The sequence below is a fragment of the Ailuropoda melanoleuca genome, chromosome 8, assembly GCF_002007445.2.
Source record: "Ailuropoda melanoleuca isolate Jingjing chromosome 8, ASM200744v2, whole genome shotgun sequence".
NCBI lineage: Eukaryota > Metazoa > Chordata > Mammalia > Carnivora > Ursidae > Ailuropoda > Ailuropoda melanoleuca.
Window position 1 is genome coordinate 128,130,806 of NC_048225.1, and position 25,822 is coordinate 128,156,627.

The following is a 25,822-nucleotide window of genomic DNA, read 5'->3' on the forward strand; positions in this document are numbered from 1 at the left end:
AATTATTACGTGATTGAATAATAAGAATAAACAAGGGAGGGAGGAAGGGAGGAAAGAAAGAGTGCCATCTAAGGATCAGCCACTTGCCCCCACTTGGGGGGATCCAGGCTGGCACATTAAATAAGGAGGTGCCAACCATCCTTCAGCGTCAAGGTGTCAACCATCCATCACCAGCAGGGCAGGGGCAGGGGGAGGAGGTGGCCCCAGTCTACAAAAAGACAGTTCTAGCATGGGGACAGAGAGTGCAGGGGACTTGACAGGAGACGTGTTCCTGCTGGTGGGGCAGAAGGGCGGGCCCACACTGGGGAGCCAAGACATCTGTTGATGGCAGCGGAGGCACAGGGGATCGGCAGTGCCCGCTGTGCTAGGGAGACAAAGGACGAACGCAGCAGGCAGCACCTGGCAGGGTCACGGGCCGGGAAACAGACATCTAGTTGCTTGGCAGCGATGGCAGTGGCAAGGACTTGTGCTTGGTGAGGTGGGGGCCTGCGCCTGCGCCTGCGCCTGGCAGGATCATGCCAGGGGAACGCCCCCCTCGGAGGCCTTGGAGTCACTTCTACTTGGCAGTGAAGACATACAGCGCCTGGCACAGTGTCTTGAACATGGTAGGCGCTCAGACATTTGGAGGATGGGTGAATGGATTAGGAGGATGTCAGACAGGCTGCAGGGTGCCTGAGCTGAGGACAGAGACTGTCCCCTTGGTAGTAAAGGGAGATATTCCCACAGGGCCATGTTTCAGGTCTCCTTGGCCTCCCCAAGAGGTGTCTGCCCTCGGGCACACACTGCTGCATCCAAGAGCTTACCCAAGGGTTTCACATGTTGGCAGAGAGCTGGGGGCCCCGAGGGGCAGCTGGCTCGGGCACTGAGGGCCTGGGGGGCTGGGCTGTCCCTGGAAGCTTGGCCAAGAGCCCTGAGGAGGACAGGCGTTCACTTCCTGAGCCCTTACGCCCGGGAGAGCCATCTCCGGCGGCCCGTTGAGGCAGAGAGGGTTGGGAGGCTGAGAGTGGGCGGCCCCGAAGTCCTAGTCGCCGTCCACCTCCTCCTGGGGGGGGACCCAGCAAGGACACCTGGGAGCGCCCAGCCCGGGACAGGCTGGCATGGAGGGTTCGGACAGGCGGGACGGGCAGGCGGGAGGTAGATGCCCATGGACCGCGGGCCAGCAGAGGGCCAGCTCGGACAGGCTCTAGCGGGGAGGCTGGGGGGCCTGCTGAGCGTCGCGCAGAGCGAGCCAGGAGGGTGGCTGGAGAGTCAGGGGAGAGGGGCAGCGGGCCCCGCTGGTGAGTCAGGGCCATGGCCACACTGGACGTCACAGCAGCCGCCTGCAGAGGCGCTCGCACCAGTGGCTCCCACAGCACCGGCTTTCCGCTGAGCCGAGCGCCTGTGCCTGGGGCTGGGCCCCGAACACCCCGGGCCATGTCCCTGTCATGCTGCACCAAGTGCTGCTCCATGGTGCCCCCACTGCTGCCCGGACTTGGCTCGGAGCGTTTCCGCTGCAGTACAGAATTCTTCTTGCCTAGAAATGGTCCCAGTGGGGAGAGAATGCGGATACAAAGAGAGTCCAAGGGGAAGGCTGGATATCAGACAGGAGGAGGATAACAAGATGGAGTCAAAAGATGGCAACGGGGTGGGGGATGGGGCTGGAGGTTGGGAGGTGGGGGTTGGAACAAGAGGGTCAGGGATGCGAGCATGTATCAGAGATGGTGCGGGTCAGGGACAGGTACTCGGGACTCTGGGCATGGAGACTCGGGACGATATGTGCAGGGGCAGAAGACACAGAGTGACAGGACCGTGAGGCATAGTGTTGATGGTCTTGTGGGGCCATTTGCTGAGAACAGGGTGGGCTGGGGTGTGACACTGGTGCATTAGAGCCTGGGCCCCAGGAGGCCGGGGCCGCCTTGCCGTGGCGGTGGGTGGGGACACAGTCAGGACCCCAGGGCGCACAGGGCAGACGAGCCTCACCGATGCGTTGCAGCCGATCCATGGCCACGGTCTCAAAGGCCCGGCGCATCATGGGGAACTCCTCCAGCACGGCATTGAAATGGTCCACACTGAGCGAGTAGAGGCGGCAGTAGGTGTCAGCCCGCACGCTGGCTGTGCGCCGGCCCCGCGTCAGCAGACAAATCTCTGTCCAAGTTGGGAGGAGGCCCTCAGACCCGCCGTCCCCAGAATTCCCTCTCACCTGAGCAGCTGACCCAGCCTCCTCATGCTCCTCCCCACCCCACCAAGGTCCCTAAACACCCCAAGGGTTGTCTTTCTCCAGACTGCACACTTACAATCCCTCTCACTCTCTCCAAATTAAAGCTGACAAACAGGTGGGTCTCTCTGGCCCCCCACGCGCCCAGTTATTCCACTCCATTTAATTCGTACCCACTCTCCTACTCTGGCCCAAGGGGCAGCGCCCTCTCTGTACCTTCCCCACTCCCCTTGGAATGAAGTCCAAGGGCAACCGAGAAGGAGAAAAAGCAGTGCCAAAGGGCAAAGTCAACAGGACAGGGATGCTGGAGAGTGGCAGGTGGTTTGAGGCTGAGACAGGGCAGAGCCTCAAGAGGCTTTGGGCAGCATCTGGTGGAAAGGCTCTCACTGCCGTAGCCTGACCCCCAAACCATGCCGCCAGGGCATCCCACCACGGAGCCATCAAACTCAAGCCCCTGGAACAGCAGGGCTTTATTCCTGTCTTTCCTTCATCTCCTAGATCCTTGAATTTCACTGCTTAAGGGTTCTACAAGGCCCATTGGCCCAGAAATGGTCAAGCTGGCTATGCATTGGACTCTCATAGGAAGCTGTTTAAAACCGCCCAGGCCCCGAGACTCTGGTTAAGCAGGCCTAGGGAAGGCTGGGACTCTGTGATTCTGCACACAGCCAGGCAGGGACCCTGATCCAGGGGAGCAATTGCCCTCTGGCCTCTGCTCTAGTCCCCCCACCCTCCCTGAGGCCTGCTGACCCCCAAAGTAGGATCCGTCAGTGAGGCGGGTGTCCCGGGCGCCACGTGCCAGCACACTGAGCAGCCCGTGCTGGATGAAGTACATCTTCCTGCCCACGGAGCCCTCGCGCACCACCAGGTCCCCCGGCTGGAAGACCTCAAAGCGTAGCTTGGTCAGCACGGCTGTGACGAAGCTGGGGTCGGCGTGGGCAAACAGCGGCATGTGGGCCACCAGGCCCCGGCAGGTGAAGTTAATGATCTCCTGGGCAGGGGAGGGGCCTGTCAGGCAGGCGGTGCCCCCTGGCCAGACGTGCCCCCATCGAGCTCATCTGTCTCCAGAGGCCCCACCCCTGGGGTCATGATCTGCCAAAGGATGGGGATGCTTCAGTGGGCCTGGGACCATCCCTAAGCTCCTACCTTCAGAGCTCTCCCATAAGCCCCCGCAGGACCGTCCCCCCAAAACAGGGATCCCTGCTGCCCCTCCCCATGTATACTTAACCCCCATAAGACCTTCCAGAAAGACCCTAGTCCCTAAAAGCCCCCCAGAGGCCTGGCCTCTGATGAGGCCCTCCACAGGCCCTCCTCCCTACAGGTGCACCTACTGACCAGTAGCCCCCACCCCAGATGGGACCCCACGCGCCCAGCCCCACCTCCCGAAGTGGCTCGCTCAGCTCGCCCAGGATGCTGTCCTCATCGAACATCTTCCCCTGGTAGCGGTGCTCGTAGTAGTCGTGGATGCGCTGCCGGGTGTCAGCCGGCAGCTTGTGGAAGGACATGTACTGCTCCACCTGCTTGTACTGGAGGGCCAGCCGGGGGCCAGCAGGCGGCAGACACAGAGCCAGGTGCAGGGCAGGGGTCGTGGGGGCGGTATGTGGAAGAAAGACCACAGGCATTGGCCAATCCAGAGGCGTGAAACACGGAGACACAAGGGGGTATGGAAGGCCACAGGGAAGTCACACGGCAGTCACAGGAAAACCCAGACGTGGGCAGAGGAAGGGTCCAAGGACAGGGATACAGGTCCAAACAAGGAAACAGTCACACACAGGGGCATGGGACAAATGGACACAGGGCAGGCAAGGACAGAGACCCAACGGGGGCATGCATCAGAATTGGCCTGGAGTGGAGCTACCCAGCCTCTAACATGCTTCCATGCCCACCCCTTCCTTCTCCTGCCCCTGCTGACCTTCTCCTGGTACTGACGTCGGGAGGAGTCCAGGGACTGGATGAGCGCCGTGGCGTGGCCGATGAACATGGCGTAGCAGGTGGCGCCCACGATCATGCTGAGCATGGTGAGCCAGACGTCGGGCATGCCGACAGGGGCCTGCTGCCCGTAGCCGATGCACAGCATGTGGCTCATGGCCTTGAACAGGGCATGGGAATACTGGCGCCCCCACGAGTGGTTCTGGAGGGCAGAGGGCATTGCCGAGCTGGGTACAGCCTCCTCGGAGAGGCCTCATTCTCCTCCTGCAATTCCCCCCCTCCGGTCCTTCCGCCTGCCCCCCCCTTCTTCAGACTCGGTTCTGGGGGCCTGGGGGCAGAAGGGGCCCCTCTGCAGTGTGGGGGCCCTCGGTGTCCGCCTCCGTGTCCTTCCCTGCCCGTTCCCCACAACACAAAAGCGCTTCCTCTAGGGAGCCCCCCCTCACCTCCCCACTCTGTCAGTCATCTCCCGCCTCCTGAGCCCCCAACTCAGGCAGAAGAGCCCCGAGCAGGCCCAGAAGCGACAGAGCTGTGGGGAGTTCTCACCACCATGTGGTTGATGGAGACCCAGCAGTCAGGAGGGAAGTCCTGCAGCATGGGCACCAGGAACTGCAGGCAGCCGTCCCAGTGGCACAGCAGCAGCATCATCCCGATGAGGTTGCAGATACGGACCACGGCGCTGGCCAGGTCGTAGGTCATGTGAAAGATCTGAGGAGTCCGAGGAGCGCCTGCTGTGGACAGGACCCCCTCCCAGCCGGTCCTCCTCTATTCCTGGCCTTGCAGATTCTCCCCCTGAGCTTCTCTGTAGCCCCAGCCCCCACGAATTTGTTAAGCGTGGCTGGTGCCGCGTCTAGAGAGCCCTACGACACACACAGATACTACAGAGTTGGCTGTGTCACTACGCTCATCTGACAGAGAGGAGATGGAGGCCGGTCATGTGCCCAGAATCACGGTGTCACAGCAGAAACAAAAACATCGACTGCACAGGCTGCCCAGGCTGTGCCGGCGGGATGAGAGGAAAGAGGGCATTTCACAGTGTACTGTCCCCAAGGCGTGCGTGCAAGGATTCACGCCCACAGCCCCCTGGCCCTCCCGTAGCACTAACAGAGAGCTTACTATGTTGCAGGCACTGTTCTAGGAGCTTTACGGGTATTAATTCTTTAGTCCTTATAACCTTCTCACATGTAAGTATATTTAACACTTTCATTTTATAGAAGAGGAAACCAAGTCTCATATAGTAAATAGTAAAACGGGGATACGATCACAGGCAACGAGATTGCAGGGCTCACACTCTGAACCACTCAACTCTGCTCCGCTCGAAGCTGAAACGCCAGGCCCTTCTGCAGCCTGCTCCGTTCCCACTTCCTCGCGCCCGGAGGCCAACTAACCTGCAAGTGTTCCTCCGCGGCTGTGCTCCACCCTCCTCACCTCCGGGGCGTGGGGGGGGGCAACCCCTGAACCCTCATCGTGCCCCTCCTTCCGCCCCACCAACTTTGGAGAGAGCCCACCCAGCTGCCTCACCCCATAAAGTCACCAGGAGCCCCACCCATAGCGCTGTCCCGGAGGAGCCTGCGAGCCCCCCTGCCCACCTCCCCGCCCCACCTCCTCCCACTGGTGTATGTAGCGGATGAGGCGGGAGAGGCGGAGCAGCCGCAGCAGGCTGAGGATCTTGGTGAAGCGCACGATGCGCAGCGCCCGGGCTGTTTTGTAGACCTCAGCGTCCAGCCGCGGCTCCAGCTCCACCACCAGGAAGATGTAATCCACCGGGATGGAGGAGATGAGGTCGACCAGGAACCAGGTGCGCAGGTAGCGTGACCGGATGGCACGCGGTGCCAGCAGGATTTCGGCGCCCTCCTCCACCACGATGCCGGTGCGGAAGTTGAGCACCAGATCCAGCAGGAAGAAAGTGTCCGAGAGGACGTTGAAGACGATCCACGGCGGGGAGTTCTCCTCCTTGAAGAAGGTGATGCCCACGGGCAGCACAATGAGGTTCCCCACCATCAACAGGAGCATGATCAGGTCCCAGTAAAACCTAAGGTGGGGGCAGGATGGGGAGCAAGACCAGGAGATTGCACCAGCCGCGAGACAAACAGGAGAGAGTCTGATACAGCCGAGGGTGGGGAAGGGAATGGCCATTTACAGCTGATCGGGGTGGAAGGTGGGACCACCATCTGGGAAAATAGTTTGGCGTTATCTAAGAAAGTTAAACATTTGCATTCCCGGCAACCCAGCAATCCCACTCTAAGTACATCCACACTCAAGGGGAAGTGTGTGCTCCAGGAGATACACACAGGAATGTTTACAGCAACAGGAGATCTGGAAACAATCCAGAATGTTCATCAGTAGAAAAATGTAGATACATAAAATAAATCCCATAGATAGACTGTGCCGTACTCGCATCCTGGAATCCTCTACAGCGGGCCCTGAGATCACCCAGCGCTGCCGCGATCTGCAGCGTGCCTGAATCTCACTAGTCTAGTGCTGAGCCAAAGAAAAAACAAAAGGACACATACTGGATGATTCCACTTGTGCAAAGTTCCAAAACAGGCAAGACGAAACTGCATTATTTAGAGATTCACAGAAAAGTGGTAAACTATTAAAAAAAAAAAAAGTAAGGACGTGGTTGCCACAAAAATTAGAACAGTAGGTTAGGGAAAGGGCTGCGAGAGCTGTGAGGGTGCTTCCGGGTGCCGGCAAGGTAGTCTCTCTTCACTTGGGTGGTTGTGACATGAGGGTGTGCTTCGTGATTACATATCCATGTATGTGTGTGTGTAGGTGTGTATATGTGCACACACACGTATTTTGAGTATATACGCAGTGTAATATACCAGCATATGCTATACTGCTATGTAGATGTCTACTATCTAGACACCTTCTGTACACGGATCTACCGTATACACATCCTCACTCTATACACACGTCTCTTTAATACGTATAATATATACTTAATATCTTATCATGTATATGCTTTATGTCACTATCATTAAATAAATATTTTTAAAGTTAAAAAAAGATCAAGTACCCTGTGCTAACCCCACAGGGTGGTTGAACACATATGCACTGAGACAATGGGTAAACAGTGCTGTGGAAGCACTAGTTGGTTTCATGGCTCACCCACCTTTTGTTCCCAGATTTCTGAAGAGGTTGCTGCTTCTTCCATCTGCAGCTCTCTGCCCATTCCTGGTCTAGGACTTCACGCCCTCCCCACCCCAACCCTCCTTCCCAACACAGCTGGACCCATGGTTCCTGGTTCTCTGCTGGGATCTGTCTGCTCATCTATGTCCCAGGGTGGGGTGGTCTGTTCTGCTTCCCATCTGAACTGAGCTTTATAGGGATGTCCCACCCCCTCCACAGCCCTTCAGACAGAGAGGCTCCACAGGAGATCCCAAGGCTGTGAGGTTAAAACTCTGCACCCCTTTCCTTCCCTGATCTCCTTATGCCTGCTGACACTCTAGCTGAGCTCAGGCAAGGGCACCAGCAGGGGAGGGCCACACTGCTGTGCTGGAAGTGTGGAAGAAGAAGTCAGGAGGAAGCTAGGAGAAGCCTTCATTCAGAGATCATGGGACCATCTAGGGCCCCCATTAGCAATGCTGGTTTTATTTCTGGTTTTTTTTTTTTAAGATTTATTTATGTATTTGAGAGAGAGAGAGCAGCGGGGGGGGGGGCAGAGAAAGAGGAAGAGGGAGTCTTAAGCAGACTGAGTGCAGAGCCCGATGTGGGACTCGATCTCATGACTCTGAGATCACAACCCGAGCCGAAACCAAGAGTTGGACGCTTAACTGACTGGGGGCCACCCAGGTGCCCCAGCGCTGGTGGTTTTAATTCCAGGACACATCGAATCACAGGATCAAACCAGGACCCACCCCCTTCTGAGTCTGACTACAAAATCAATCTTTTCAGCTTCTAAAAGAAACATGGGGATTCCCAAATCCAGGCCTCCAGGAAGCCCCTCAGACTATGTGCTTTCAATCAACAACAACTCCTTTACCCCCTCTTCCTCTGCCTCCTGGGCCACTGGAGAAACCCTGTACTGTGAGCTGGGAGAGAGGAGGAGAGGAGGGCTTGCCCAGCCATGGAGCATCTTCACAGCCTGACTCACAGGCAGTCACAAGCCTAGCGGGTGATGCAGTAGAGAGGACAGAGAAGAAGCATGATAATAAAGGGGATACATGGCTTCTGGGGTTACATCTGAGGGTGAAATGGGGGAGGGGAGGGAGATCACAGGAGGCTAGAACAGGTGCACTGGTGGGGTGGAAATGAGGCGGTAAGGAAGGGAGAGGAAGGAACAATGGGAGAAAGGGGAACATTGAGGGAGTGTGTATGGCTGTGGATTCAAAAGGATGTCCAGGTCTCCAATTGTGTTTCCAGGCTCCCGATTCACACCTCATCCTTTCTGCTCATTTTCCTCCCCACCTTAGATGCTTTGGACACAGTGTTGCCTCATCCAAAAGCTGTCCTTCATTTCCCCCAAGGACAGGGCTGCTCTCCTCCCCTAGCGACCTTGATGTAGAGGTACAACCTGATGGGGACTATGAAATAGCCCCACCTCCACCCTCCATCCCTATGTCTTTCTGATAGTCACCTGGGAGGGCGGCCGTGCCCCTGCGTTGCTGCCTCAATCGCTCGTTGTCCCGTCCCTGCCCCGCCGCATACCGCCTTCAGCACCAGGGACAGCGACAAGAACCGCAGCTGGCCTCCCCCCGGCCCCCGCCCCCCAGCCTCCCAATTTTTTCCTGGTTGCCTGCCCTGCTGAACTATGCAGGTGCTGGGCGTGGAAGTGCAAGTGTGGGAGATACGGGAGCTCGGTTTCTCCTTCATGCTGACTCCGAGCCTTGGAACATGACATAATTTCCCAGATCCCCAGCACACAGGGCTGTAGGAGGCAGTGGTCCCTAACTCCAGCAGTCCCTGTGGTCCAGGTGGAGTGCTGGGTTCCCGAAACGGGAAATCCAGGTCTCTGTTGTCTGGTCACCGAGGACCTCCGTCTGGGAATCCCTCGCCTAAGAATTCCCAGGCTAGATTAGGGGAAGTGATTCTGTCGTCCCACCCGAGGACCCCTGGGCCGGAAATGAAGTGTCCGTGGAGGGTGGGGCGGACCCTGCCCCCATGTCGCGGCCCGTGGGGGTGGGATCTGTGTTCCCCTCCCTCCTTGCTGGGCCCCAGTACCGGAAGTCGCTGTAGGGGTGGATGATCCAGGCCCCCGCTGACTTGACCCTCTCCTGCTCGATTTCCACTGCTTTGTGGCTGCCGAACACGCGAAGGGAGAACTTGTTGACCGTGGGCTGGAGCAGCGTCCCGAGCTGCCTCCGCTTGGGCTCGGGCCCCGAAGCGGGCCCGGGGAGCGGTCCCGAGGCCGCGGTCGCAGGCGGCGGGGCAGCAGGAGGCGCTGCCTCCAGCCCAGGGGTCGCCCGTTCGTCGGCCCCTGTCGTCGGCCGCTGCTCTGCCTCCATGACGCCCGTTGGCTTACAGGCTTGGCGTCGTACACCCTGCCGCGGCCATCTGGGACCCCGACCCCTCCCGGAGTAGGAGCCGGCGCACGCAGCCCGGCGGGCTCGGAGCTGCCGGCGAGGGGGGTGGAGGGGGTGTGTGCGCCAGACTCGCGGGCGGGAGGCCGGCGGGTTGCGCGGCGCCCCCTGGCGGGAGCCGCCTCGGGAGGAGCGGGGCCAACGAAGCCCGCCTCCTGGGAGGACTCCGGCGTGGGCGTGGCCTAGCCGGTAGGGGCGGTGCTCTAAGTGCTGGAGGAGGAGGGGGCGGGGAAACGCAGCCAGAGTCGCGGAAGGGACGTGGCCCAATGTTGATGGCTTTTAGCCAATGAGCGCTAGGGAGGCGGAGCCCCCTGCGAGTGGCGGGAAAACCGATGCTGGTTGTTCGTAGGTCCCAGAGTCTCCGGAGGGCGAGGAATTGGGGACCAATGGAAGAGGCAGAGAATGGCCATTCTTACTCACGGACTTCCTGCATTTCCCTTTCTTTCTCAGCACTCTCCTAGGCATATTCCTTTCTTCTCATCTCCTCCATACCCCTCCCCCTAGTATTTCATTTCCGAATTCATTGAGCCAACCTTCACCAAGTGATCCTACCCGTCACTGAGTGGACGCTGAGGACACAAAGGTGAATACCCAAGTTCCAGCCACAAAGCCAGTCTCGTCTATGCCCGCACACAGACACAAAAGCTAGAAGCTCCTGAACATCTCAAATTCCTCCCCTCCTTTCTGTTTCTTATGGCCACGCTTTGTTTCAAGCCTTCAGCATTTTTTCACTTCGATTATTATTTCAGAGGCCTCTACAAGGGGCCCTACACCCTCTCAGGCCAGCTCTTTTCCCACAGTCCGCCAAAGTTACCCGTCTAAGATTCAAATGTGCTATGCCCTTCACACCTCCCCATCTTCTGTAAGATGACATTTAAGCTCCTTAGAATGACATACGAGGCCCTGCAAAGTATGGACCTAATGTCAACAGCCTCTCCTCTTCTTCTTTTTTTTTTTTTTTAGATTTTATTTATTTTTTTGACAGAGAGAGAGACAGCCAGCGAGAGAGGGAACACAAGCAGGGGGAGTAGGAGAGGAAGAAGCAGGCTCCCAGCAGAGGAGCCTGATGTGGGGCTCGATCCCAGGACTCCGGGATCACGCCCTGAGCTGAAGGCAGACGCTTAACGACTGAGCCACCAAGGCGCCCCAACAACAGCCTCTCTTCTGATAGTCCCTCTCTGGAAAGCCAGGCCTCGAATCATGCTGAAATGCTGTGTTCCGTCTTCTCCCCAGCCTTTTACAAATAATTTCTCTGCCTGGTATTCTTCTCCAATTCCCTTCTGACAGCTGGTTCAGGGGCTATCTCTCAGAAGCCCAGAAACACATTTCCAAGTCTCCTTTCCCCAGCTAGAGTCTGGTCTAGAACTTTCTTTTTCTTTCTTTCTTTCTTTTTTTTTTTTTTAAGATTTGATTTATTTATTTGACAGAGAGAGAGACAGCCAGTGAGAGAGGGAACACAAGCAGGGGGAGTGGGAGAGGAAGAAGCAGGCTCCCAGCAGAGGAGCCTGATGTGGGGCTCGATCGCAGAACGCTGGGATCACGCCCTGAGCCACCCAGGTGCCCCTGGTCTAGAACTTTCTTACAGCACTCCTAATAGCTGTCTTCAGAAGGCTTTCTCTCCCATGAGACCGGGAGGCTCTGAAGGACAGGCGCCTTGCGCCTGGCACAAGCTGGACCCACAGTGGACACGCAGTTAATGCTTGCTGCATGAACGGACGGTCTGGGAGGGTGTTCGTAGAAGAGGAAGGGAACCGTCCACTCTTTCCTGTCAACCCCTTCTTACCCTTCCTCTCCTATTTTAGGGAACCTCCCCTAAACTATTTCCGGCTAACTGATCTAATCCTCATCTAACTATATCCTCCATCTCAGCTCCCCTCTGATAGGTCGCGACTTTCATAGTCATACTCAAGTTATGTTTTCTTTTCCCTTTGTGACTATTTCTTCAATCCAGTTTGTCTCAAGGTCTCCTTCTCTTTCCTCTTTTTTTTTTTTTTCATTTTGTTCAGTTGATTTACACTTCTCATGTACTATGTGTGAGTTCCCCTCTTTCAGCACCTGCTTCTCCGTCCCTCCATCACTCAAACCTCTCCTCCAAGGCCGCAGCCCCTGACCCTCACGTGCATACCGTTTGTTCAGGACAAAAGCGGGGAGTCCCTCTTTGCTGTGGTTAGGTAGCCGAACTGTTTTAAGAACTGGATATCTGCAGACTCTGCTGGGGAATCAGACCTCACACCAAGCCTCAAAACGCGTGCGGAGCGCCGACGCCCGGTAAATGACAACTTCCACTTCCTCTCCAAACCCCACGGCTCGCAGAGTCAGCCCCACAAGTGTCCCGAAAGCGGCACTGACCGAGGAGCGAGACGGAAGGCCGCGCCGCTNCGGGCCCCGGGCGGGGGCGGTGCGAGCGGCGCCGAGCGGACCCTGGGGGCGGGGACGGAGTCGGGGCGGGCGGGACTGGAGCGGAAGCCCGGGAACGAGGCGGGAGGTCCCAGGGTCTCGGGTTGGGGGGGTGGAGCCGCACTTCGTCGCCGCGGGGGTGCCGGGACTCCGGCCGCAGTGCCGCCGCCATCACGGACTTCCTGTGGGACAAGCGCACGGGCCTCGCCGCCAGAACGGTGAGCGCGCGGGCTGGCGGGCCGCGGGGCCGCGCGGAAAGATGGCGACCGCGGGGCGGGTGGGGGCAGAGTGGGGTTGGGGGCCCGGCCGCGGCGCGCGAGGAGAGGAGGAGGGTAGAGCCCTGCGAAGCGGCGGACGTGAGGAGTAGGGAAGTGAGGAGGAAGACCGGCCTGCCCTGGGTGGACCCGGGAGGACCTATGGGAACTCGGGAGGGGCCGGAGTCGGGGAAGGGGCGATGGAGCGGGGATGGGAGTGGTTCCCAGGATGGGAAGGAGCGGAACACCAAAGTTGGACCACGGCTGGGGACGAGGAGGACACCGCCGTGTCACTGGGAGCATATGCAAAGAGTTGGACTCGAGGAGTTGGTTCTGGGTTCTCGGAGTGAGAAAGGAGGGCGGGGGGAGGTTGATAAGTTGAGAAAGGTAACGTGGAGCTGCCTCGGGAGCGCAGGGGCCGCGAGGAACTGTGGTGGCGGTGTGTTGTGTGGTGAGATGGTGTTCATGTGGCTGAGCTAAACAAGGTTGGATTACCTGGGAGAACGTGCGCTTGCATCTTTGCTACAGGCGTTGTTAGACCAGCGCCGAAACAAATATCACCGTCCTCCTCAATGTGAGGAGGTCGGGAAGTAGAAGCTCAGAATGAAAGCCAGATGTTGGAGTCATCCAGCCTTTCCACACCTAATCCCCCCCCCACACACACACGCAATGCTTCTGACCCTGGGCCTATTTAATTTTATTTTGTTCTTTATATCCTTATCTTTCTGGATTGTGATAGTGATTTCTGTCTGACTTTTTCCTTTAAGGAAAGAAGCATTTGAGCTCCATGCTATTCCAGTTCCAATAACTAACTGGAAGGGGGCCAGTTTTTAGCCAAATAGTGCTGATATTAATTAAAAACCTGTTATTCAGTACTTCCTAAGCAGAAGAGGGGAGGAGCCAAATGGGAAGCTGACTGCAGGTTGGGGCCTCCTGTATTCAAAACTTTTAAGGGGGATTTGGCCAGTGATGTAAGAGGTGTTTAAGACAGTTCAAGAGGTCAGACCCAAATCCCTGCAACTTGTTTATATTTGGTACATACTGCTATGTGTAGGGATTCCTGCCCACAAGAAACAGAATGGTCTGGTTGGGAAGACAAAGATACACTCATAATAACTGTAAAACATTTATCATGTTGATGTATACTAAAATGTTATTCTCGAGTTGTAAGGAACTCAGCAACAGATGTAGTTTAGATCCCAGCCAAGGATGAACTGTGGCAGTCTCCATCAGTTACACAGTCTCACCTACAGTGAGCTGTGGCCCAGACCTGAAGTTCTTCCTGCAGCCGGGTTTGAGGAGAGTCAGTAGAGCAATGAGATGAAGTGGCTGGCCGGGCGGGGGGCGGGGGGGGTTCCTAGAGTTTTCCACCAGAATTCGTAGGTGATATATAGCGCGCTCCACTAAAGAGAAATTATAAGCACAAGGAAGACCAAGGAAGTTGTAGGTCGTAAAACGAGGTAGAAGTAAAACATCAGAGGGGGCGCCTGGGGTGCGCAGTCCTTGGGAATCTGCCTTCAGCTCAGGGCGTGATCCCGGCGTTATGGGATCGAGCCCCACATCAGGCTCCTCCGCTGGGAGCCTGTTTCTTCCTCTCCCACTCCCCCTGCTTGTGTTCCCTCTCTCGCTGCCTGTCTCTATCTCTGTCGAATAAATAAATCTTAAAAAAAAAAAAAAGAAAAAGAAGTAAAAGCGCAGAAAGCAGCAGGCCTCGGCATGGAATTCTAAAAGCTCAGAGCTTTTCCCCACTATTTCTGTTTTTCCTTCCCTTCTAGATGCCTCATCCCCGAAGGTACCATTCCTCAGAGCGAGGCAGCCGGGGCAGTTACCATGAGCACTATCGGAGCCGAAAGCACAAGAGACGAAGAAGCCGCTCCTGGTCAAGTAGCAGTGACCGGACCCGGAGGCGCCGGCGGGAAGACAGCTACCATGTCCGTTCCCGGAGGTGAGGCTTCGAAGGAGGAACTCGTGTTCAAGGTCACTCATTTATTTATTAAACAAAGATTTATTGGTTACATGCTGAGCAATTGGGGTAAGGTGATAATCAAGACTGTTAACAAAATAAGCCATTTGCTCCCTGCTGTTAAGATTGTTATCATGAAGGAAATATATCGTGAGGGGCTGAGGAAGCGTCCAGCAGGTTTGGTTGGAGTGGGGCGGGATGTGTAATTCAGGAAAAATTTCCTAGAGAACATGTCATCTAAGCTTGTCTGAAGGACAAGGGAGAAGGGTCTCAGGCAAAGGGAAAGGAGGTACAAAAGACTAGGGTCTTGAGATAGCTACTGATCTAACAGACAAGACAAAGTTAGGTCTGCCTGGTTTTAGTAACAGCAGCATGTTCTGTGGGAGGGGTGAGTCAGGGGCAGTTCGGAGCAAAATTGGATGTTAGGAAAGAAATGGCTCTTTGCTCCATTCGTTATATCGCTAGGGGGACAGGAGGCCCCCCGAGGCAGTAGTTTTGCCGATGTCTTTTCGGAGGTCTTGGTGACACAGGGCTGTAGGGATCCTCCTCTGTGCTTCGTTTCTTCACTTCTCTGGTCCTCAATCCTCAGAGTGACTCCACGAGTGTCTCAGAGCATGTTTTCTCGCATCACTCCTTGTCCTGTTGACGGAGGACCTTGTTGCGTTGTGTGGCAAGGACTGTTCAGAGCAGATGCAGCTCACCGCTCTTTGTTGTCCCACAGCAGTTACGATGACCGCTCGTCGGACCGGAGGGTGTATGACCGGAGGTACTATGGCAGCTACAGGCGCAACGGCTGCAGCCGGGACCGGGGAGAAGCCTACTGTGAGCCTGACTACCGGCACTCCTACGAATACCACCGGGAGGACAGCAGTTACCGCAGCCAGCGCAGCAGCCGGAGGAAGCACAGGCGGCGGAGACGGCGCAGCCGGACCTTCAGCCGCTCATCTTCGGTGAGTGCCGGCCCTGGCCCTTCCCCCCCACTCTCCTTCAGCCCCCTAGGACGCCGGTAAGTGAGAAGTATTCTTGTTCTCAGCTGAGCACTGGGGCGTGGACACTGACGTGGGCACTGAGTCTCTCTCTTCTCTCGGAAGCTCTCCAGCTCTTGGAGGGCCTGGAATCCGCTCTGGAGCTGGATGGGCACAGAGCACTGGTGAACCCCAGTGGCCTCCTTGGCATGCTGGGCTTACTGTGTTGGGAGAGCAGCTCCTGTGTCCCAGAGGCTTCTGCTCTCTTGTGGGGACCTTGCTTGTGAATAGCCTTTTTCCCACAAGCTCTGGGCTCCATGGCCCCCTCAGTAGGTGGGCTTGGGTGGGGGCAAAGGGAGATCTGTGCCTATCTGGAAGGGCATTGTGTAGAGCATGGGGTTGTGGGTGACATTGGCAACGACACCACTTCTCTGCTCTGCCCGTTCCTCTCCCTGTTCCCGTTTGGGTTTGGGGACTTGGGATTATGCGCCGCTCTCTCTTCTCACCCCGATCCGCCTTACTGCATCTGACGTGTTCCCTTCCACTGTCCCCCATCATCGTCTGTCCCCCCTGGCTGGGCGCCTGACCGGTGACCCCTCCACCACCCACCCCGCCTCCCTCCGGCCCCCGCTCCGACACCTGGCTTGCTCCGACCCCCCCCGCCCCCCGACAGCAGCACAGCAAGCCGGAGAGCCAAGAGTGTAGAGGACGACGCTGAGGGCCACCTCATCTACCACGTCGGGGACTGGCTGCAAGAGCGATGTACAAGCCAAATCGTAACAATCCTATAGCCTGTAATGGTCCCATAGCCATCCTAACGTCCCGAGCCAACCCAAGTCACAGCCTCTTGCCTTTCCTCAGTGGTGTTGTTTATCTGGGTGGTTTGAGTTGCTGTTGAGAATTGACCTCTGCTGTCCACTCCCAGCTCTCATGGCCCCTGGGTTAAAGGTGGTGGGAATCACGCAGGGGTGTTCTTCCCCTGTGACCATCTGTATCTGTTCCCCCTTCCTTCATCTCCTCACCCCAGGTTGCTGTACCCCTTTTTCTTCCAACTCAGCTCATTCCCCACCTTCTCTCCCTCCCTCTCCCCGACCCTGCTCTTTTTCATTTCAGATGAAATTGTAAGCACTTTGGGAGAGGGGACCTTTGGCCGAGTTGTACAATGTGTTGACCATCGCAGGTAACTTTAGCCCCTCCCTCCCTGCTCCATACCTGCTACGCATAAAGAGGTAGTGAGGGTCATCTGGGGCTTTTTTGCTGATTACCCGAGGGTAGGATTTCTTAATCCCCGGACATCCCCGTTCAATCTCAGATGTTTTTGACGACCCAGCAAAAACCTCTTCTGCCATCCTACAGGGGTGGGGCTCGAGTTGCCCTGAAGATCATTAAGAATGTGGAAAAGTACAAGGAAGCAGCTCGGCTTGAAATCAACGTCCTGGAGAAAATCAATGAGAAGGACCCTGACAATAAGAAGTAAGCGGGCAGAGGACTGTGTGGGGCATCTGAGAGGCCCCGCTTCTATACAAGAACACCTTTCTGGCCTCGGTCAGGCAGGCAGGGGAGTCCTGGAACTGCTCATCCATTCATTTTATGTTTGTCATCTTAGCCTAGTAGAATGGTAGGGCAGGAAGGGAGGGTCTGAAGTGCTGTAATATGTTGTCTTTGTTTCCAGGGCAGTGCTCCACAGTTTGGCCCCAGCCTGGGATGGCCTCTCTAGAGCTGTGCCCTGGAAATGGCCCTGAGACTGAGAATTAGCATTTTCATAAAAAAGTCATTTGAGCTTTCTGTGCTGATGAGGCCCCAGACATTTATATGTAATATTTCTGTCCGTGGGCCTTTTATAAGCTAAATGTAGACTAAGGGCATTAAGCAAAGACAAAAAAAGATGATCAGTATAAATGTGGACTCACTGGTGGCTGGTGGTCAATGAATTTCAGGAGTGGGAGCTGGGATCAGGGTTTAGGAATGAGTTTGACAATTCAGGGTCCACACTGGAGCCTGGCACCCAACTCTTCAGCCAATGGAATTGTTTAACTAACATGCAGGAAAATGGTTTTTGAAGCTTGGCAGGTAGTAGCTCTCCTCTTGGGTTGGCCAGAAAGGCCATTCTGTCGCTGAACTGAGTATTTTTGGTGATGCTAGCTGGCGTGTTTTTGCACAAGCATATGGAATCAACAGCTTTGTGGTCTCTCCTTGTTGGAGGGGTGGTGGACAGATGGGAGCTCATCAGACCTCCCCTCCCCCCATCTCTCTTCTCAGCCTCTGTGTGCAGATGTTTGACTGGTTTGACTACCATGGCCACATGTGCATCTCTTTCGAGCTTCTGGGCCTTAGCACCTTCGATTTCCTCAAAGACAACAACTACCTGCCCTACCCCGTCCACCAAGTGCGCCACATGGCCTTCCAGCTGTGCCAGGCTGTCAAGTGTGAGTGCGGTGGGCCTAGGTGCACTCGGGGCAGCCCCTCCCTCTGCTGGACCTCTTCTGTGTCCGTTTACACTGGTGGAGCCCCTCAGGTGTCAGCCTGATTGCCTTCAGTTCTTCTACTCACTGTCCTGTGACAGCTCCTTCACTTGACTCCTTGACAGATGTCCTCACCGTCACTGAGGAGTCTTATTCCACATGCAATCTAACAGGAGCTGGATGAGAAAGCTTCTGAAATCAAAGCATTTAATTACCTCTCTTTTCCTTCATTTCCCTTCTTTGGGAAAGTGTTAAGTCAGGCTGCAAGCACAGAGAGACAAAAAGACTTCCCAAGCTAGAGGTTATATTTGAGCTGAGATGCTCTCCATTTCCAGCAAAGCTCTCCATTTCCACCAGGCACTAGTGCAACCGAGGGGCCAGGTGGGGGGTCCAGACAAGTACATGGTTCCTCTTGGGTTTTCATAACTATGCTGTCCTATGGAGTTGAGTTCACAGAATGTCAGATAGGCACATACGTCAAAAGACAAAAGTAAAACGCATGGCAGACTATACATCAGCTGAGAATTACATTTGTCTTACATTAATAAGCGTAGGGCTTCTTAGACCAGGCATTTCATTTGGATGTAGAGCAGAGAGCAGCCTAGTGGTTCTGGACCTGCCTCCTCACCAGCTTTGAGCCAGGTGACCAAACTTGGGGTCACAGGTGCTAGTTAGCCCTGGTCACCTGGACCAACACTGACTTGGCCTTCTCCCCTGCAGTCCTCCATGATAACAAGCTGACACATACGGACCTCAAGCCTGAAAATATTCTGTTTGTGAATTCAGACTATGAGCTCACCTACAATCTAGAGAAGGTAAGAGGGACAGGCAGCTATGCCACTTTTCCTTCCTTGTACCCCCTTTCTCGCCTCCCTTTTGCTTTCTCCCATATTCTCTCCCAGTCTGGCTCTGAGTAAACCAGAGTACCAGAGTAGATTGAAAGGGAGAAATTGAAGACTTAAATTGGAAGAGAACGTGGAAGGAGGACCTCAGATAACTTTCTAATAGAATGCAAATGCTTCTAAGACACTTGGTTTGGACTTTCTTCCCTGTAAGGGAAGCTCAGTTCTCTTGACCTGTTTTCAGAAACGCTGTATACTAGTCACTTGGGAAAAGTCCAGATGCATAGGGACTTGCATGCTATGTCATGATCATTCCTTAATCGTTTCCCACTCCTAAATTATTTGCGGGATATGGGGGAGCTGTAAAGCGGATTCTCCAGTGTGTATGGGAGCAAGCAGGAAGTCAAGGTGCTTTTCTTAAGGCCTGAAAGCACTTTAGAGAATAGTGGTAAGAGTCTTGGTCCAAGGTGGCTGGGGTCCATCCTCTTCCTGCTCTGCTCCTAGAAACGAGATGAACGCAGCGTGAAGAGCACAGCTGTGCGGGTGGTGGACTTTGGCAGTGCCACCTTTGACCACGAACACCACAGTACCATTGTCTCCACTCGCCATTACCGGGCACCAGAGGTCATCCTCGGTAAGCGGGAGCGAGTGGGGGAACAAGGTTGTCCAAGCGTGTGAGTGTGGGTGGTGGGGAAGGGAGGGTCCCCTAAGCATCATAACGGCTTGTCCCTCCTACCCCAGAGTTGGGCTGGTCACAGCCTTGTGACGTGTGGAGCATCGGCTGCATTATCTTTGAGTACTATGTTGGCTTCACACTGTTTCAGGTGAGTGCTGGGGTGTCTTCTCTAGCCACCTGGCGTTCTCCTACCTGGTTTCTTTGTCTGCTGAGGATCTGCCTGCTCACTGCACATTGCTTGTCGTCCTGGAAGCTGGTCCTCAGCAGCTTGTTCCCAGTCCCATGCTCAGCTCTGTCTTTGTTTCCTAGACCCATGACAACAGAGAGCATCTAGCCATGATGGAAAGGATCTTGGGTCCTATCCCTTCCCGGATGATCCGAAAGACAAGGTGAACCTTGGGGGGGGGTGCTTAATTCTTTCGCTTTCTCTCCACAAACTTGATCTGTTTCACATCATTTTCTTTTTTCCTTGACACCTCCCCCCCCCCAGCTACTCTCAGATGGGGGAATAAGGGAAGTATCCCACAGCAAAAGGAACCTCCTGACCCCTCAACCTCCCCTTCCTCTCTAGGAAGCAGAAATATTTTTATCGGGGTCGCCTGGATTGGGATGAGAACACATCAGCTGGGCGCTACGTACGAGAAAACTGCAAACCACTGCGGGTGAGCCAGGCAGGGGTGAGATAGTGCCTACCACCCAAAGGTCATTTCCTTCCTAAGGTGCTTTTGCCCCTGGAAGGCAATTCACAAGCAGAGTTAGGAAGGGGGGAAACTGAAAGAAGACATCTGTGGTCAATAGAAGAGAGATAAGGGAGTGGTTTTGTGGAGGGAAGGAGGTTAGACAGCCATGTCTTTCTTGAGCCTACCAGAGATCAAAGCAATGTCCTGGATTCTTTAGGTCAGATAGAAAAGAATAAACTACCTTTGAACAGCTTACATTTTAATGCGGAGCTAAGAAGATTCATGAAGTTGACAAAGATATACACATAGAACTTTCAAAGAGTATGAAGGAAGTAATTGTGCTAGTGGGAAGGTAGGTCGAGCAGTAACATCAGAAATGCTGGCCAGGGTGTGCTCGTGCTAAGGTCGTATGCATTATAGTACTCGTCATGGCAGAGCCTTGGTCCTCCTTGAATGAAAGCTAGGGCCTTGAAGAAAATGGCAGGACTTGTACGGCATTGTGCCTCACCTCTTTCCTGCCCTTCACCACCAGCGGTATCTGACCTCAGAGGCAGAGGAACACCACCAGCTCTTCGATCTGATTGAAAGCATGCTAGAGTATGAACCTGCTAAGCGGTTGACCTTGGGTGAAGCCCTTCAGCATCCTTTCTTCGCCCGCCTTCGGGCTGAGCCACCCAACACCAAGTTGTGGGACTCCAGTCGGGATATCAGTCGGTGACAATCAGGCCCTGGGCCCCCTGCGTCTCCTCCAGCAGTGGGTGTCCAGTCCAGGACACTGGTGCTTTTTTATACAAGAGAACAGAGCCGGAGCCTGCCCCTTCCTCCTGGCTCCCTGTATACCTGTGAATATGTGAAATAGTGTAAATATGGAAGAACTTGTACCTGTTGCTCCCTCCCCAGCCTTGTACAGAACGCTGTTCCATCCCACACACTTCCCACCCTCCCCTGCCCCCCTCACAGTGGAGTTGGATGGGGGCAGGAGGAGGTAACCAGGTGGCACCTATCCCATGTTTTATAAGGAATTTTGTACAGTCTTTGTGAAATAAAAATGACGTGCTTCATCGGACCCCCACCCTTGGAGTTTGAGGTGTGGGATGCTGGGCTGGAGGGATGGAAAGATTGGCAGCCCTTCCGAGTTTGTTGGTGAAGGGAGTCCATCTTACCCTCCCAAGTACCCCGAGCCACTGCCCGCGGATCCCCAGTTGTCTCAGGAGGGTGGTGAAGGGTGGGGTGCTTCTTGCGGGTTAGAACCGAGGCACTTCTGCCGTCCGGCGAGGTAAGCTTTGGGGAAGGTCCGGCCGCGGTGGCACGGGGCGGGAGCCCAGGCTAGCCAGAGGTCCGGGGAGGGAAAGCGGCCAGCGCCGGAGGCAAGACTCCTGCCGGATGTCTGGGTAGAGTGGACCGGGACCCCGCCGCGGGGCCTGCTGGGAGTAGTAGTTCGTTAGTGGGCGTGGCCGTGCAAGGGGAAGGCGGGGTCTGGCGTCACGTGGGGGCGCTTCCGTCTTCGCCCGTAGCCGAGGCGCAGGCGCAGCCCGCCGCCGCTGCGGGGATCCTCGGGGCCCTTCCGGCCTTCGCGGCCAATCCGTGCACAGCCGAGCGGGCGGACCGGGAGAAGCGGAGGGAGCTCCGGGAGCCGCCGCCGCCGCCGCCGCCGCGCAGGGGCGTGGAGGGCAGGGGCGGCCCAGGCCGCAATTGCAAACATGGCTCAGAGCAGAGACGGCGGAAACCCCTTCGCCGGGCCCGGCGAGCTTGACAACCCCTTTCAGGTGACGCGCGGGCCTTCTTTGGCTAGCTCGGTCGACTCTTCTCGGTTCTGGACAGGCCAACTTGTCTTCCCATTTCTGACATTTGTTCCGGGGAAGGGCCGCCACGTGGGGGTGACGGTGACTCCAGACCAGTGAGCACCCTGGTCTCTATAAGGCACCCTGCCCCTATAAGGAGCTGGTGCTAGCAGTGTGGGGTGAAGGATTGGGGGCAGATGTTGGAACAGCAGCGTGGCCTCCGACGTGCAGTGCTTGGAGCCACAGGCATCAGAAGAGGCCCCAGGGAGCCCCCCCAGAGGCACCAGCTGAGCCCCAGCTGAGCCCCAGCTCTGCCCACAGGACCCAGCTGTGATCCAGCACCGACCCAGCCCGCAGTATGCCACCCTTGACGTCTACAACCCTTTTGAGACCCGGGAGGTGAGATTCTGGGGAGCTCAGGATGGCAGGGAAGGGGAAGGTGTGCCTGTAAGCCCACTCTGGCAGGATACAGGGGACTTTTCTGCATGCAAAGGATTTTAGCCCCTAGAGAGGCCAGTCTGCCATGGCTTGCCTAACCCTTCTGGGGACACGAGGGCCAATGATCCCATTTGAGCTCTAAGCCTCAGTCCTGGGAGGACTTGGAGACTGACAGCACCTGAACCAAGGCTGTGTCTGAGGAGGCTTCTTTGAAGCAAATAAAGAGTGGGGCTGGTAGGAGTTGAGGAGAAAACCAGTTATGCTTAGGCATGCATTTAGAGGGCGTAGAATGAGGAGGACCAGACCTGTTTGTCCCACGGAATAGAAAATGTTGAGAGCTTTAAAAAGTGAAGGGGATGGGTTTGTAGATGAGTGCCTTGAGTCCTGGCTAAGGGATAGGATGTGGGGGGGTGACGAAGGCTACTGCAGCTTAGGGAAGAGTTCTCTGACAGAGGTTCAACTCTCTGGGGGAGAGGCTGGGGAATGGGTTCTGGATCGAAAGGTACTCAGGCAGACTCGAGATACCTGCATTGGGAGGGACTAGGTGATCCCTAAAGTCTTTTTCCAAAACCAACAGCCCCCACCAGCCTATGAGCCTCCTGCCCCTGCCCCGTTGCCTCCACCGTCAGCTCCCTCTTTGCAGTCCTCGAGAAAGCTCAGCCCTACAGAACCCAAAAACTATGGCTCCTACAGCACCCAGGTAAACAGGGTGTGGAGGTGGGGGAGTGGGGGCCGAATCTGGGCCCAGGACTCACATCTCCCTCTGCGGTACTGGCTAGGCTTCCGCTGCCGCAGCCACGGCTGAGCTACTAAAGAAGCAGGAGGAGCTCAACCGGAAAGCAGAGGAGTTGGACCGGAGGGAGCGGGAGCTGCAGCATGCTGCCCTGGGGGGCACAGCTGGTAAGTGGGTTCTTGGGGGAGGGGGATGAGGGGCATTTGGCATTTTTAAGGAGCAAAAAGAACCTAAGAGTGTGGGCTCTGGGGCTGCATTGCTGAGTTTGAATTTGGGTGCTATTATTTACTACCTATGAGCTCTTTAGATAAGTACTTGATCTTGAGTGCCTCAGTTTCCTTACTTGTAAGACAAAGGTAATATTTGCACCCATTTGACAGGACTTTTGTGGCAGTTAAATAAGGCCATCCAACCAGAGTGTTTTGCATAGTCCCTAGAAGTTGTGAATAATAGTAAACACCATCAACACTGGTTTTGCTACTCTCCCTCGTCTCCTTGGACCCCGAGTTGGAGATGGGAGAGAGGACCTGGGGGGGAAGGGAGGGGTGACTCCTTTGTTGGTCTCTGCCTCATGTCTCAGGGTCTCCTGCTCTTTTTCTGCCTTACAGCTCGACAGAACAATTGGCCCCCTCTACCTTCTTTTTGCCCAGTCCAGCCCTGCTTTTTCCAGGACATCTCCATGGAGATCCCCCAAGAATTTCAGAAGACCGTGTCCACCATGTACTACCTCTGGATGTGTGAGTAGCCTTTTTCGGAGGAGCAGTAAAGGTAGTGACTTTACATCTTTTCTGCCCTGGAGCCCACCTACCTAGAACTCAGCATTTCATCTCTGCTCAGCTTCTGAGTTTAAGGCTAGTTTCTCCAGGAATTTTCCTGGGTTACTCCTTTCATAGTATTTAGAACTTGGTCTCCCACCTTTAGAAAACATATGTTCTTGTGCTCTTCTCTCTCTTATCCTCCTACATAAATGTTTTCCGAGTCCTTTAAACATCTTTGCAAAGGTGATCACGTGTGCTCTGTCTCCGCTGTTGAGTTGAGGATTTGTGAGAGCAGAAGCTCCCCTTCCTTACTCTGCCATATTTGGTGAGGGTTGTGTGGTGGGCTTCCGGGGGAAGGAGCTGTCGTTGCAGTCCATGCTCATTACCCTGTACCCCCATCCCTTAGGCAGCACGCTGGCTCTTCTCTTGAATTTTCTTGCCTGCCTGGCCAGCTTCTGTGTGGAGACCAGCAATGGCTCGGGCTTTGGACTCTCTATCCTCTGGGTCCTCCTTTTCACTCCCTGCTCCTTTGTGTGCTGGTACCGCCCCATGTATAAGGCTTTCCGGTAAGTTGAGGGGTGGGGGTGGTGGAGAACCCGGCACGGGCCCCACATCTGCTGCCCCTGCCCTAATTCTTCTCCCCTTCTCCCCACTTTTCGTGCCCGCAGGAGTGACAGTTCATTCAATTTCTTCGTTTTCTTCTTCATTTTCTTCGTCCAGGATGTTCTCTTTGTCCTCCAGGCCATTGGCATCCCAGGTTGGGGCTTCAGGTCTGTGAGGCTGCCCTCCACCCCCCCCTTCCCTTGTTCCTCTAGACCAAGTTTGCACTTGGTACTGGAGTAGTTGCTCAGAAGGAGGAAATGTGGTTTTTGTCCTCAGCAGGTGCTCGTTTAATGACAAACACGACCTACTTCCAGGGTACGGAGAGCCCAGTCAGAACTCCAGACAGGCCTAGGTTTGGGGGAGGAAAAGTACATGTGGTCAGTCTGAGAGGGCTTCCTAGAGGAAGCGTGTGTGAGCACTTCTGAAGGGGGGATGGAGACTCTCAACAGAAAGGGCTGTTGGGACTGAGGATGCTGTAGAAGGGCCTGGAGAGCTAGGAGCCAGTTGCTGGGAAGCTGGAATTAAACTTTGAGGAGAGTGGATATGGTTTGGGATTGGGGTACTCGGAAAGCTGCCAGATGGACAGGGGCGTGGCCCCGGTGGGTCGGTGGGACGTCTGCTAGGCAGGGGAGAAGCTGGGAGGATGGAACCCGCTCTGAGCGCCCCCTCTTCACTGCCGCACTCTCCCTCCGGGCAGCGGCTGGATCTCCGCTCTGGTGGTGGTGAAGGCCAACAAGGCCGTGGCCGGGCTCATGCTGCTGGTCGCCCTGTTCTTCACTGGCATCGCCGTGCTGGGGATTGTGATGCTCAAGCGGGTGAGGGCTGCGCGGAAGGCGGGGCCAGAGCAGCGGCATCATGTGCCCCTGGGGGCCTGGGCGGGCTAGCCGATGGGCAGGTTCCCAGCTAATGGACCTGGGGGCGGGGGTGTTGGGAGGGAGCCAAGAAGGGAGAGCCAGAGCGCAGTGAGCTGGTGCTGGGGTTGGGGTGGGGTCCCAGCGGCGAGCGCACCCTAGTCATCTCCGCCGTCTCCTTGCAGATCCACTCCTTGTACCGCCGCACAGGGGCCAGCTTTCAGAAGGCCCAGCAGGAATTTGCCGCGGGGGTCTTCTCCAACCCCGCCGTGCGAACCGCTGCTGCCAACGCAGCCGCTGGGGCTGCCGAAAATGCCTTCCGAGCCCCGTGACCCCTGACAGGGATGCCCTGGCCCTGCCACTGGAGGGAGCTCACTTAGCCCCCATCCCTGACGTCTGTGGGACTTGGTGAGACATCACTACTTGGGGTCCCCTCTCCAGTGCCCCCATTCCCGCAGCCATGACTGCTGACCCTGACTTAGGGGTGCGGGGAGCCCACTGTGACCCAGTCTCGCTCCCCCCGCCACCCCCTAATTAGGCCACACTACTGCCACGTCTTACACACCCCAACCCAGCTTCTCTCTGCTGTGCCAAGGCTGTCGCTTCGGTTATTTAATAAAAAGAAAGTGGAACTGGAATTCAAATCTGCGTTTCCGGAATATTTATTGGGAACTAGGCCACTGGAAGAGAGAAGGGACTGGAGCGGAAGCAGCATGTAAAGTCCGGGGGGTGGGGGAGGTCGGGCAGGGCTTCGGAGCCCGCAGGAGCTGCAGAGGG

General features: G+C 55.9%; 3 protein-coding genes across 9 annotated transcripts; 2 read left to right on the forward strand and 1 right to left on the reverse strand.

The window, feature by feature from the left end:
* Positions 1-17: 17 nt before the first annotated feature.
* HCN3 (hyperpolarization activated cyclic nucleotide gated potassium channel 3) lies at positions 18-11,990 on the reverse strand. Of its 3 annotated transcripts, none has more exons than XM_034667488.1 (8): positions 11,768-11,990; positions 5,720-6,149; positions 4,664-4,825; positions 4,104-4,322; positions 3,571-3,717; positions 2,942-3,182; positions 1,960-2,124; positions 18-1,570 (listed from the first exon to the last, which is right to left on the reverse strand). In XM_034667488.1, the coding sequence occupies exons 2-8, from the start codon at positions 6,128-6,130 to the stop codon at positions 813-815; spliced, it is 2,103 nt and encodes a 700-aa protein (XP_034523379.1). In that variant the 5' UTR covers positions 6,131-6,149; positions 11,768-11,990; the 3' UTR covers positions 18-812. The 3 variants fall into 3 exon arrangements, with proteins under 3 accessions (XP_034523379.1, XP_034523378.1, XP_002928330.2); XM_034667487.1 differs by lacking the exon at positions 11,768-11,990 and adding an exon at positions 9,284-10,637 and having other exon boundaries at positions 19-1,570; XM_002928284.4 differs by lacking the exon at positions 11,768-11,990 and adding an exon at positions 9,284-10,633 and having other exon boundaries at positions 21-1,513.
* A 38-nt stretch (positions 11,991-12,028) lies between these two features.
* CLK2 (CDC like kinase 2) lies at positions 12,029-20,953 on the forward strand. Of its 5 annotated transcripts, none has more exons than XM_034667494.1 (13): positions 12,029-12,257; positions 14,069-14,238; positions 14,978-15,210; positions 15,903-15,983; positions 16,335-16,401; positions 16,578-16,694; positions 17,481-17,647; positions 18,404-18,498; positions 19,030-19,159; positions 19,267-19,349; positions 19,511-19,590; positions 19,773-19,863; positions 20,414-20,953. In XM_034667494.1, exons 2-13 carry the CDS (start codon positions 14,069-14,071, stop codon positions 20,597-20,599), a joined length of 1,500 nt encoding a protein of 499 aa, XP_034523385.1. In that variant the 5' UTR covers positions 12,029-12,257; the 3' UTR covers positions 20,600-20,953. The 5 variants fall into 5 exon arrangements, with proteins under 5 accessions (XP_034523385.1, XP_034523382.1, XP_034523383.1 ...); XM_034667491.1 differs by having other exon boundaries at positions 12,030-12,257; positions 14,978-15,206; positions 15,895-15,983; XM_034667492.1 differs by having other exon boundaries at positions 12,030-12,257; positions 14,978-15,206; positions 15,898-15,983.
* Positions 20,954-21,410: 457 nt separating this feature from the next.
* Positions 21,411-25,689, forward strand: SCAMP3 (secretory carrier membrane protein 3). Its single transcript, XM_002928286.3, has 9 exons — positions 21,411-21,647; positions 21,984-22,061; positions 22,678-22,800; positions 22,880-23,000; positions 23,442-23,570; positions 23,998-24,157; positions 24,260-24,361; positions 24,892-25,009; positions 25,231-25,689. The coding sequence occupies exons 1-9, from the start codon at positions 21,582-21,584 to the stop codon at positions 25,375-25,377; spliced, it is 1,044 nt and encodes a 347-aa protein (XP_002928332.1). The 5' UTR covers positions 21,411-21,581; the 3' UTR covers positions 25,378-25,689.
* Positions 25,690-25,822: the final 133 nt, after the last annotated feature.